The 12,618-nt window shown below is 37.3% G+C and overlaps 1 protein-coding gene across 1 annotated transcript in view; it reads left to right on the top strand.

The window, feature by feature from the left end:
- The window catches only part of LOC117340615, a 64,798-nt gene extending 52,180 nt beyond the window's left edge, over positions 1 to 12,618 (top strand). The window contains exon 5 of the mRNA XM_033902379.1: positions 12,428 to 12,618. Within this exon, the coding sequence (XP_033758270.1) occupies positions 12,428 to 12,618 (191 nt within the window). The remainder of the gene's footprint in view (positions 1 to 12,427) is intronic.

The raw sequence follows: 12,618 nt of genomic DNA, 5'->3' as shown, positions 1-12,618 counted from the left end.
TTATCGCTAATCCTCAGAAAGTACTGAAGGGATCTTTCTCAAATTTCATATGTGGGTTCCCCTTGGTGCCTAGTTATGCATATTGCATTTTGAGACCAATCGGAAAACAACATGGCCGACAGGCAGCCATCTTGGATTTTGACAATTGAAGTTTGTTATCGCTATTTCTGAGAAAGTGCTGAAGAGATCTTTCTCAAATTTCATATGTAGGCTCCCCTTGGTGCCTAGTTATGCATATTGCATTTTGAGACCAATCGGAAAACAACATGGCCGACAGGCAGCCATCTTGGATTTTGACAATTGAAGTTTGTTATCGCTATTTCTGAGAAAGTACTGAAGGGATCTTTCTCAAATTTCATATGTAGGCTCCCCTTGGTGCCTAGTTATGCATATTGCATTTTGAGACCAATCGGAAAACAACATGGCCGATAGGCAGCCATCTTGGATTTTGATAATTGAAGTTTGTTATCGCTATTTCTGAGAAAGTACTGAAGGGATCTTTCTCAAATTTCATATGTAGGCTCCCCTTGGTGCCTAGCTATGCATATTACATTTTGAGACCAATCGGAAAACAACATGGCCGACAGGCAGCCATCTTGGATTTTGATAATTTAAATTTGTTATCGCTATTTCTGAGAAAGTACTGAAGGGATCTTTCTCAAATTTCATATATAGGTTCCCCTTGGTGCCTAGTTATGCAAATTGCATTTTGAGACCAATCTGAAAACAACATGGCCGACAGGCAGCCATCTTGGATTTTGACAATTGAAGTTTGTTATCGCTATTTCTGAGAAAGTACTGAAGGGATCTTTCTCAAATTTCATATGTAGATTCCCCTTGGTGCCTAGTTATGCATATTGCATTGTGAGACCAATCGGAAAACAACATGGCCGACAGGCAGCCATCTTGGATTTTGACAATTGAAGTTTGTTTTCGCTATTTCTGAGAAAGTACTGAAGGGATCTTTCTCAAATTTCATATGTATGTTTCTCTTGGTGCCTAGTTATGCATATTGCATTTTGAGACCTATCGGAAAACAACATGGCCGACAGGCAGCCATCTTGGATTTTGACAATTGAAGTTTAATATCGCTATTTCTGAGAAAGTACTGAAGGGATCTTTCTCAAATTTCATATATAGATTTCCCTTGGTGCCTAGTTATGCATATTGCATATTGAGACCGATCGGAAAACAAACATGGCCGACAGGCAGCCATCTTGGATTTTGACAATTAAAGTTTGTTATCGCTATTTCTGAGAAAGTACTGAAGGGATCTTTCTCAAATTTCATATGTAGGTTTCCCTTGGTGCCTAGTTATGCATATTGCATTTTGAGACCTATCGGAAAACAACATGGCCGACAGGCAGCCATCTTGGATTTTGACAATTGAAGTTTGTTATCGCTATTTCTGAGAAAGTACTGAAGGGATCTTTCTCAAATTTCATATATAGGTTCCCCTTGGTGCCTAGTTATGCATATTACATTTTGAGACCTATCAGAAAACAACATGGCCGACAGGCAGCCATCTTAGATTTTTACAATTGAAGTTTGTTATCGCTATTTCTGAGAAAGTACTGAAGGGATCTTTCTCAAATTTTCGTATTTAGGTCCAATTGAAGTTTGTTATCGCTATTTTACAGAAGGTACTGAAGGGATCTTTCTCAAATTTCATATGTAGGTTCCCCTTGGTCCCTGGTGTTGCATTTTGGGACCAATCCGAAAACAACAGACAGCCATTATCGCAAATTTTTAAAATCTTAAATTTTATATATAGGTTCCCCTTGTTTGAAAAGTACTAGAGGGCTGTTTCTGAATTTACACAGATTTGTAAGACTTAGAGGAAGGGAAAAGTAGAGAAAAGATCAATCTGACATGGAACCTATAAAGATCATTCAATGGTGGGCGCCAAGATCCCTCTGGGATCTCTTGTCTTATTAGCCCACCATCATCAGATGGTGGGCTATTCAAATCGCCCTGCGTCCGTGGTCCGTCGTCCGTCCGTCCCTCCGTCCGTCCCTCCGTCCGTCCGTCCGTCCGTCCGTCCCTCCGTCCGTAAACAATTCTTGTTATCGCTATTTCTCAGAAAAGGCTTAAGGGATCTTTCTCAAATTTCATATATAGGTTCCCCTTGGTTCCTAGTTATGCATATTGCATTTTGAGACCAATCAGAAAAAAACATGGCCGACAGGCAGCCATCTTGGATTTTGACAATTGAAGTTTGTTATCGCTATTTCTGAGAAAGTACTGAAGGGATCTATCTCAAATTTCATATGTAGGTTCCCCTTGGTGCCTAGTTATGCATATTGCATTTTGAGACTGATTGGAAAACAAAATGGCCGACAGGCAGCCATCTTGGATTTTGACAATTGAAGTTTGTTATCGCTATTTCTCAGAAAGTGCTGAAGGGATCTTTATCAAATTTCATATATAGGTTCCCCTTGGTTCCTAGTTATGCATATTGCATTTTGAGACCAATCACAAAACAACATGGCCGACAGGCAGCCATCTTGGATTTTGACAATTGAAGTTTGTTATCGCTATTTCTCAGAAAGCACTGAAGGGATCTTTCTCAAATTTCATATGTAGGTTCCCCTTGGTGCCTAGTTATGCATATTGCATTTTGAGACTGATCGGAAAACAAAATGGCCGACAGGCAGCCATCTTGGATTTTGACAATTAAAGTTTGTTATCGCTATTTCTCAGAAAGTACTCAAGGGATCTTTATCAAATTTCATATATAGGTTCCCCTTGGTTCCTAGTTATGCATATTGCATTTTGAGACCAATCACAAAACAACATGGCCTACAGGCAGCCATCTTGGATTTTGACAATTGAAGTTTGTTATCGCTATTTCTCAGAAAGCACTGAAGGGATCTTTCTCAAATTTCATATGTAGGTTTCTCTTGGTGCCTTGTTATGCATATTGCATTTTGAGACTGATCGGAAAACAACATGGCCGACAGGCAGCCATCTTAGATTTTGACAATTGAAGTTTGTTTTCGCTATTTCTCAGAAAGCACTGAAGGGATCTTTCTGAAATTTCATATGTAGGTTTCTCTTGGTGCCTTGTTATGCATATTGCATTTTGAGACTGATCGGAAAACAAAATGGCTGACAGGCAGCCATCTTGGATTTTGACACTTGAAGTTTGTTATCGCTATTTCTCAGAAAGTGCTGAATGGATCTTCCTTAAATTTCATATGTAGGTTCCTCTTGGTACCTAGTTATGCATATTGCATTTTGAGACCAATCGGAAAACAACATGGCCGACAGGCAGCCATCTTGGATTTTGACAATTGAAGTTTGTTATCGCTATTTCTCAGAAAGTGCTGAAGGGATCTTTCTCAAATTTCATATGTAGGTTCCCCTTGGTTCCTAGTTATGCATATTGCATTTTGAGACCAATCGGTAAACAACATGGCCGACAGGCAGCCATCTTGGATTTTGACAGTTGAAGTTTGTTATCGCTATTTCTCAGAAAGTACTGAAGAGATCTTTCTCAAATTTCATATGTAGGTTCCCCTCTGTGCTTAGTTATGCATATTGTATCTTGGGACCAATAGGAAAACAACATGTCCGACAGGCAGCCATCTTGGATTTTTACATTTGAAGTTTGTTATTGCTGTTTCTCAGAAAATACTGAAAGGATCTTTCTCAAATTTCATTTGTAGGTTCTTCTTGGTTTCTTATTTTGCATATTGCATTTTGGGATCGATTGGAAAACAACATGGCCGACAGGCGCCATCTTGGATTTTGACAATTGAAGTTTGTTTTCGCTATTTCTCAGAAAGTGCTGAAAGGATCTTTCTGAAATTTCATTTGTAGGCTGCCCTTGGTCCCTAGTTATGCATATTAGATTTTGAGACCAGTCAGAAAATAACATGGCTGACAGGTAGCCATCTTGTATTTTGACAATTGAAGTTTGTTATCGCTATTTTACAGAAGGTACTGAAGGGATCTTTCTCAAATTTCATATGTAGGTTCCCCTTGGTCCCTGGTATTGCATTTTGGGACCAATCGGAAAACAACATGGCCGACAGACAGCCATTATCGCTTCATCTTAAATTTTATATATAGGTTCCCCTTGTTTTTAAACTGAAGTTTATATTTTATGACATAGTGTTATATATATTTCCTATTTCTCAAAAAGTAACAAATTATGAATGAATATTATTCAAAATACATCTATTGTGGGTTAATTGGTCTGAAATCCTGTATATACAGTGTAAAAGGAGCGGCTTTTCACCTCAAATGGACACCTTTAAATATTTATACCCAGGTTTGCTGATCTTGTGTCCGTCATGGTCTTACATTCTGAGTCATAATTTGTAAGTGAAGTCTGGGCAATAAACACAAACTCAAGATATATAAGGTTCAGGTAGTTTTATTAAGACAGCACTATCAAAAATATACAGACATTGGGACAAATTATACAACTCTGTCACACACTCCAAGTTACCAACACACATACTATAAGTCAAAAGTGTTTAGTAAACTAACGGCTACATGGCCCTACTCCTATAAATATACTAACGGCTACACAGCCCTACACCTATGTTATAGACGACGGTATAAAAACCTACACAAATAATCTAAATACTGACTTCTACATGACTGACATAAAACCTACATGTATGAGTGTGACTGGTAAACTATTCTATTCTCTATACCCTAACATAATCATTTCCTGTAGTACCCTACATAATCTACCTACAACTATTCCTATCAGGGAAAGAGAGCCAAACCAGTCTTGTCAAGACTTTTATTCTGACTGCCGAACAATACTGATGAACCGGCCTAAGTAGTCAAACGTGGCGAACCGCACATGCAATATCCGGACCAAATTTTCAGAACCCTTCCGCTGCTATAACCAAATACAGAGTTCCGAATGGTATTAACTTTTGGTATAAGAATGCGTGGACAAACCAGATTACGGTAAGCAGATGACAGACAAATCTACCTAATGATTTTCCTCAACATTTACAACAGTATATATATATATAACAGTATATATATATATATATATATCATATTATATTTTTAGCCCACCATCATCAGATGGTGGGCTATTCAAATCGCCCTGCGTCCGTGGTCCGTCGTCCGTCCGTCCGTCCCTCCGTCCGTCCGTCCCTCCGTCCGTCCGTAAACAATTCTTGTTATGGCTAATCCTCAGAAAGTACTGAAGGGATCTTTCTCAAATTTCATATGTGGGTTTCCCTTGGTGCCTAGTTATGCATATTGCATTTTGAGACCTATTGGAAAACAACATGGCCGACAGGCAGCCATCTTGGATTTTGACAATTGAAGTTTGTTATCGCTATTTCTGAGAAAGTACTGAAGGTATCTTTCTCAAATTTCATATGTAAGCTCCCCTTGGTGCTTAGTTATGCATATTGCATTTTGAGACCAATCGGAAAACAACATGGCCGACAGGCAGCCATCTTGGATTTTGACAATTGAAGTTTGTTATCGCTATTTCTGAGAAAGTACTGAAGGGATCTTTCTCAAATTTCACATGTAGGCTCCCCTTGGTGCCTAGTTATGCATATTGCATTTTGAGACCAATCGGAAAACAACATGGCCGACAGGCAGCCATCTTGGATTTTGATAATTGACGTTTGTTATCGCTATTTCTCAGAAAGTACTGAAGGGATCTTTCTCAAATTTCATATGTAGGTTCCTCTTGGTGCCTAGTTATGCATATTGCATTTTGAGACCAATCGGAAAACAACATGGCCGACAGGCAGCCATCTTGGATTTTGACAATTGAAGTTTGTTATCGCTATTTCTGAGAAAGTACTGAAGGTATCTTTCTCAAATTTCATATGTAAGCTCCCCTTGGTGCTTAGTTATGCATATTGCATTTTGAGACCAATCGGAAAACAACATGGCCGACAGGCAGCCATCTTGGATTTTGACAATTGAAGTTTGTTATCGCTATTTCTGAGAAAGTACTGAAGGGATCTTTCTCAAATTTCACATGTAGGCTCCCCTTGGTGCCTAGTTATGCATATTGCATTTTGAGACCAATCGGAAAACAACATGGCCGACAGGCAGCCATCTTGGATTTTGATAATTGACGTTTGTTATCGCTATTTCTCAGAAAGTACTGAAGGGATCTTTCTCAAATTTCATATGTAGGTTCCTCTTGGTGCCTAGTTATGCATATTGCATTTTGAGACCAATCGGAAAACAACATGGCCGACAGGCAGCCATCTTGGATTTTGACAATTGAAGTTTGTTATCGCTATTTCTGAGAAAGTACTGAAGGTATCTTTCTCAAATTTCATATGTAAGCTCCCCTTGGTGCTTAGTTATGCATATTGCATTTTGAGACCAATCGGAAAACAACATGGCCGACAGGCAGCCATCTTGGATTTTGACAATTGAAGTTTGTTATCGCTATTTCTGAGAAAGTACTGAAGGGATCTTTCTCAAATTTCACATGTAGGCTCCCCTTGGTGCCTAGTTATGCATATTGCATTTTGAGACCAATCGGAAAACAACATGGCCGACAGGCAGCCATCTTGGATTTTGATAATTGACGTTTGTTATCGCTATTTCTCAGAAAGTACTGAAGGGATCTTTCTCAAATTTCATATGTAGATTCCCCTTGGTGCCTAGTTATGCATATTGCATTTTGAGACCAATCGGAAAACAACATGGCCGACAGGCAGCCATCTTGGATTTTGACAATTGAAGTTTGTTATCGCTATTTCTGAGAAAGTACTGAAGGTATCTTTCTCAAATTTCATATGTAGGTTCCCCTTTGTGCCTAGTTATGCATATTGCATTTTGAGACCTATCGGAAAACAATATGGCCAACAGGCAGCCATCTTGGATTTTGACAATTGAAGTTTGTTATCGCTATTTCTGAGAAAGTACTGAAGGTATCTTTCTCAAATTTCATATGTAGGTTCCCCTTTGTGCCTAGTTATGCATATTGCATTTTGAGACCTATCGGAAAACAATATGGCCAACAGGCAGCCATCTTGGATTTTGACAATTAAAGTTTGTTATCGCTATTTCTGAGAAAGTACTGAAGGGATCTTTCTCAAACATTTTTGCAAGTTCTCCTTGGTCTGTAGTTCTGCATATTGCATCTAATTCTTGGGACCAATAGGAAAACAACATGGCCGACAGGCAGCCATCTTTGATTTTGACAATTGAAGTTTGTTATCGCTATTTATCAGAAATTGCTGAAGGGATCTTTGTGAAATTTCATTTGTAGGTTGCCCTCTGTGCCTAGTTATGCATATTGGATTTTGAGACCAGTCAGAAAACAACCTGCCCGACAGGCAGCCATCTTGTATTTTGACAATTGAAGTTTGTTATCGCTATTTTACAGAAGGTAATGAAGGGATCTTTCTCAAATTTCATATGTAGGTTCCCCTTGGTCCCTGGTGTTGCATTTTGGGACCAATCCGAAAACAACAGACAGCCATTATCGCTAAATCTTAAATTTTATATATAGGTTCCCCTTGTTTGAAAAGTACTAGAGGGCTGTTTCTGAATTTACACAGATTAGTAAGACTTAGAGGAAGGGAAAAGTAGAGAAAAGATCAATCTGACATGGAACCTATAAAGATCATTCAATGGTGGGCGCCAAGATCCCTCTGGGATCTCTTGTATATATGTTGATCTAAAATAGCGATTTGACAATTCCTCAAGTAAAGGTCGCTTCTATTAAATTTGGGTGGCCATCATTCAAGGTAAAATGGTCAAACATCATACTAACCACTTTTAAAAGAAAATATAGTTAGTGTACAAGCTACTTCATGAGCATCAATCAGGAAAGTTCACAATAGTTTCATAATCTTGTCATATTATTTGGATGAAATAAGAAATAATTTAATATCAGGTTAACAAAGGTTTAGTTCAAGGTAACAGACTGACACTTTTCAGTTTCCTTTCTGATGTGTTAGTAATCTAAAGTAAATTGATTAAGATTTTTAGGCCACCATTTGATCTGTTCTAAATTCCCTTTGTCCTTGGTCTGTCATCCATCCATTAACTCTTTCAACACGGAAGACCGAGCAAGGAGAAATAACAGAACTTGGCATTATAACATTATAACGTTTCTTGTTAGGTCATATGACCTGAAGGGTCAGTATGCATGACCTTAGCAGCCTTTGATTTGTGCTTCATCCATCATCGTTCACATTTTAAACTTCTTTTCAAGTTCCACCAGTGGGGTTCAACTCAAACTTACCTGAAATGATCCTGATATGGTCCTGACCAAGTGTTGTTATTTTTTGGGTCAGTCACAAAATCTAAGATGGCTGCGATAGAAACCATCTTAAAAACTACATTTTGAACTTCTCCATATCTGCTGGTACCATTGAGCCGAAAATTGGCAGGAATGTTAAGGAAGGGGAGCCATGCAGCAAACTTACTTTGTTCATTTTCGATTTGAAGTAATTAATATTTTGTAGGAAGCATGAGATGGATATGTTATAATACTCTTCCTCAGACGAAGCTATTCTGGAATCTAATAATCTTCTTCCTTTGGTTGATACTCTTTATCCTTTGAGTGCTGTTGAATTGGTTTTTGACAGTTTCTTAATCTGGATAATGATATGTGTTGGACTTGGTCATGTTTCAAATTCATAGTTGCTATAATGTCTTTGCATTACATACACATAATATGGCATTGGGCAGCTAGGTACGTGAAAGAAATTAGTCCATTCAACCTTTTAATTTGCTTGTTTACAACAACAGAAGTTATTTTACTAAAGAGAATCGATTAAGATACAGATTATCATTATATACTATATATAATATACAATATAGATCTGACTTTGGCCGTTGAGGGGTCGATCATGTTAAGATGATTTTTCAACCAACATATCTCATGATCAACTGACAAAATTTTGCCAGAATCTGTATCCCTTCAGCAACTTATATTAATGGTCATGGTCTTTAATGAAAAGTTAATATCAGATTGTCCTGAATGTCAACCAACCTAAGATGGCTGCACCCATTGCCAGTCACTCCAAGTTCAAAAATGATATTTAGTGGACAATTGAGTAGGTTGTGGATTTTCCATTGTTGTAACAGACAATATCATGGAAGAAAATGAAGAAAGAGATAGATGAGGGGTTAATTGAAACTTTCAACACTGTTTCAATCTCCCGTTCAATTTGCACAGGGTGCCGAACAGGCATTTGAGACATGTTATCTGATTGGCTAAAATATACTGTTGTATATAGTAAGCACTGAGGTCAGCTGAACATGACTGCTTACTAGCCACCATTAGATTTTCATAATGCAGTGCATAATGATGATCTTTTCTAACCAGATTGTACCAATTACAGATTGGTTCCAAAGCTGATATTTTTAGAATGGTCTGAACAAATCAACTACAGTCTGCATTTGGGTTATTTTGTTTTGATGTATGTCAAATATGTAAATAGCCAGCTATTTTGTATTAAATAGTTTGTAGCAGATGCTTTTTTGATCAATTTAAAATGCAATCACCAGTGTTCTTACTATATTTTAAGGCCTATCAATCATTTGATCATCATATTTAAAAACAATACAAGGGAAAAGTTTGTTTCAAAGACATAGATCAAAATTATACTTGTATATTGTACTTAAGTTATCGTGATCTTTTGTATTTTAAACTTTAATAGTTATCTGTTTTCATATAAGTTAGTAAGTTATAGACATTGTCTGCAATTCTACAATAAATTGGTTCCATAGTGTGTAAATATGTTAAGATTAAATATTAAATTGCGCCTGTAGTGTGGTGACTTGTGCACAAAAAATGAACACTTAATTAAGTCATTGAAAATTATGATAAATAATCTGGACATAGATTAGACATGCTTGATGCCTATGTCTAACTGGGTGTTTAGGGTTGTATTCCACTAGTACACCCTCACCCACTGTGCCACCCAAATGTAGCTGGAAATGTTACTACATGTACATTATCATTGTGGTAGTGGTGGTTGTCTTGGTGGGTAGTGACCATCAGTGTCTGCTGTTGTTGTCGGCATGGTTACTGTGCATTTTGTGCATGTAGTACATGCTGTAGACGAAGAGACATGGTGGACACTTAAACCCTTCCATGCGTCATGGGGGAACAGATGCGTGATGTTTTCTTACTATATGTGGTCTTCATATTTTACATGTGTGTTTAACACAAGTATAGACATGCCGTTGGATAATTTGTCTAAAAATCCACATGTATTAATCATAATTTCAAATCAATCAACACATTCCTTTGCTTTTGCATCAAAAATATATTTGATGTGTATGCTGAAATCTGTCTTGAAAAGATATACTGGAATGTGATTACAGAATGGAAAAAGGGTACTTTTCAAGTACATGTTGTGACAATTTCTTCATCTTGAAGAAAGGTTGACATTTACAGTTCTATAGTGACTTGTATTTGAAAAACATAGCAGTATTGGATGCGGGTAACAACAGTTACCTGCATCAGGTTATCCTCAGTGAAGGTGAGGTATAATGAGTACTGGTGATAATCTCCACTCTTCCCTCTTCCTTTTCAGTTCTTGTTTAATATATATTTGTTTACCTTGTTAGTCCCCTTCTTGTGAAACGAGGAGGACTATCAAAATTTCCAATTCCAGTGTTTCTATAGCATATATCTCCAAAACCTCCTACATAACTTCACACAACTTGCCACAATCAATCAAGTGATCTTGAAATGCCTTTTGCTATTGAGCAGTTTTCAATTTCATCTCTTAGTATTGTTACTTTGGAAACAAATTATTGAAATATCTGATTTCTGTGTTTCTTCTGGAGGATATCACCATAACTGCAATCAAGTGTTCTACTATTGCTATTTGCTACGGAGGAGTTGCCACTTTGAATATTTCTTTGGTTACCATTAACAATCAAAACCACTTATGTTACCAATTAGCAAAGCATATTTCCAAGACCCTTGCTCATACATGTAATTCCACAAAATTTCCTACACACATTAATTGAGTGGTCTAGTAGTGACTTTTTCTATAGAAGAGTTTTCAGTTGTGATATTTCTTTAGTTGCCATGGAGACAGATATGGTCAAATTCACTGATTTCAGCATTTCTGAAACATGTCTCCAAAACCATTTAGAATAACTTCAAACTATTTCTGGAAAATACTGTAAGGGTGTTTCTGAAACTTAATGTGATCAACGTAGGCTGTCCTTGGTCTGTTGTGCCAATTCCATTTGAGTCTGCTTGAGCCAGAAAACAAAATAGCCAACTTATGGCCATGTGACATTTTGTTTGTCATAGTTTGTATTGGGGGCCGCGGTGGCCGAGTGGTTAAGGTGTCCCGACACTTTATCATTAGCCCTCCACCACTGGGTTGCAAGTTTGAAATCTACGTGGGGCAGTTGCCAGGTACTGACCGTAGGCCGGTGGTTTTTCTCCGGGTACCCCGGCTCTCCTCAAACTCCAAACCTGGCACGTCCTTAAATGACCCTGGCTGTTAATAGAATGTTAAACAAAAACAAACAAACCAAAGTTTGTAATTATTTTTCAGGAGAAGTACTCTCAGGTTATTTCTCAAACTTTTGTGTAGGTTCTCCTTATTCCCTTGTTATGTCCAGTTGATTTTGAGACTGATCAGAGAAACAAAATGGATGAAAGACAGCCATACTGGAATTTAGTGATGTTAGTTATTAGCTTTTCATTTCTAAATGGATTCTTTGTCTCAACTGTAAACAAAAGTTGCAAAACGGAAGCTCTGGTGTAACTTTTCCAGTAACATTTCACTTTAAAGTTTTGCGTTGAGCTCATTTTCTTAAGTTGTGAGAATTTTTTTTTTTTTTTTTTGCTGTATGCATGGTTAAAAACCTAAAACTGATTTTTTAAGAAATTAATTTAAGGTCATAATTGCTTTTCCAATTGGCTTAAAAATTTGTTGAAAGTCAAATTTGAATGACTTAATGTATAATAATCTGGGGTAAAAATGAAATATTTAAGTGAATTTTGAGAACTCATGGCTATTTTGCAAAATTTGATATTGGTTTTGCAATATGTGTCTATATTTAAACATGTCTGTAATGCAGATACTATTAAAGTGAAGTGGTTGTGGCTTTTTTTCTGAATACTGAAATTATAATAAAATCTGTTTAAAAAAAAGAAAGCAAGATAGGCGAGACATATCATTACTTGTAATCATATGTATCAGATTACATATCTAGGTTTCCATTATTTCCAAATGGTTTAATTATAAGAGGAAAAGAGGAAGGATGAACAAACTAGAGATAAGTCTAGAGATCATTCAGTGGTGGATGCCAAGACTCCTCAGAGATATTGATCTTGTTGGATTTACTGTTTCTGGTATGAGAGGTCAATGTTGTTTTATAGACAGTCATGTATCCTTATTTCAGGGCTAAGAATTAGTGAAAAACATTTTATAATGATTCAGGGTATCTGATTAGGCTTTTGGGTTGTATTCCACAGAATCATCCACAGTCAATCCAAACACCAAGACGAACTCCAACAATTCTGGCGATAACAAAACAAAAATAGCCATTGGCGTTACTGGAGGCTGTGTGGGTGGAATCGCCCTGATAGGAGGTGGGGTTTTTTTCATGAAAAATCGGAAAAAGAAAAAGGCTGGTCAGGAAAGTTCAGCAGCTGGAAGGGAGTGA

This window comes from Pecten maximus, chromosome 13 (genome assembly GCF_902652985.1).
Source record: "Pecten maximus chromosome 13, xPecMax1.1, whole genome shotgun sequence".
Lineage (NCBI taxonomy): Eukaryota > Metazoa > Mollusca > Bivalvia > Pectinida > Pectinidae > Pecten > Pecten maximus.
This window is presented reverse-complemented; position numbering and strand designations above follow the sequence as displayed.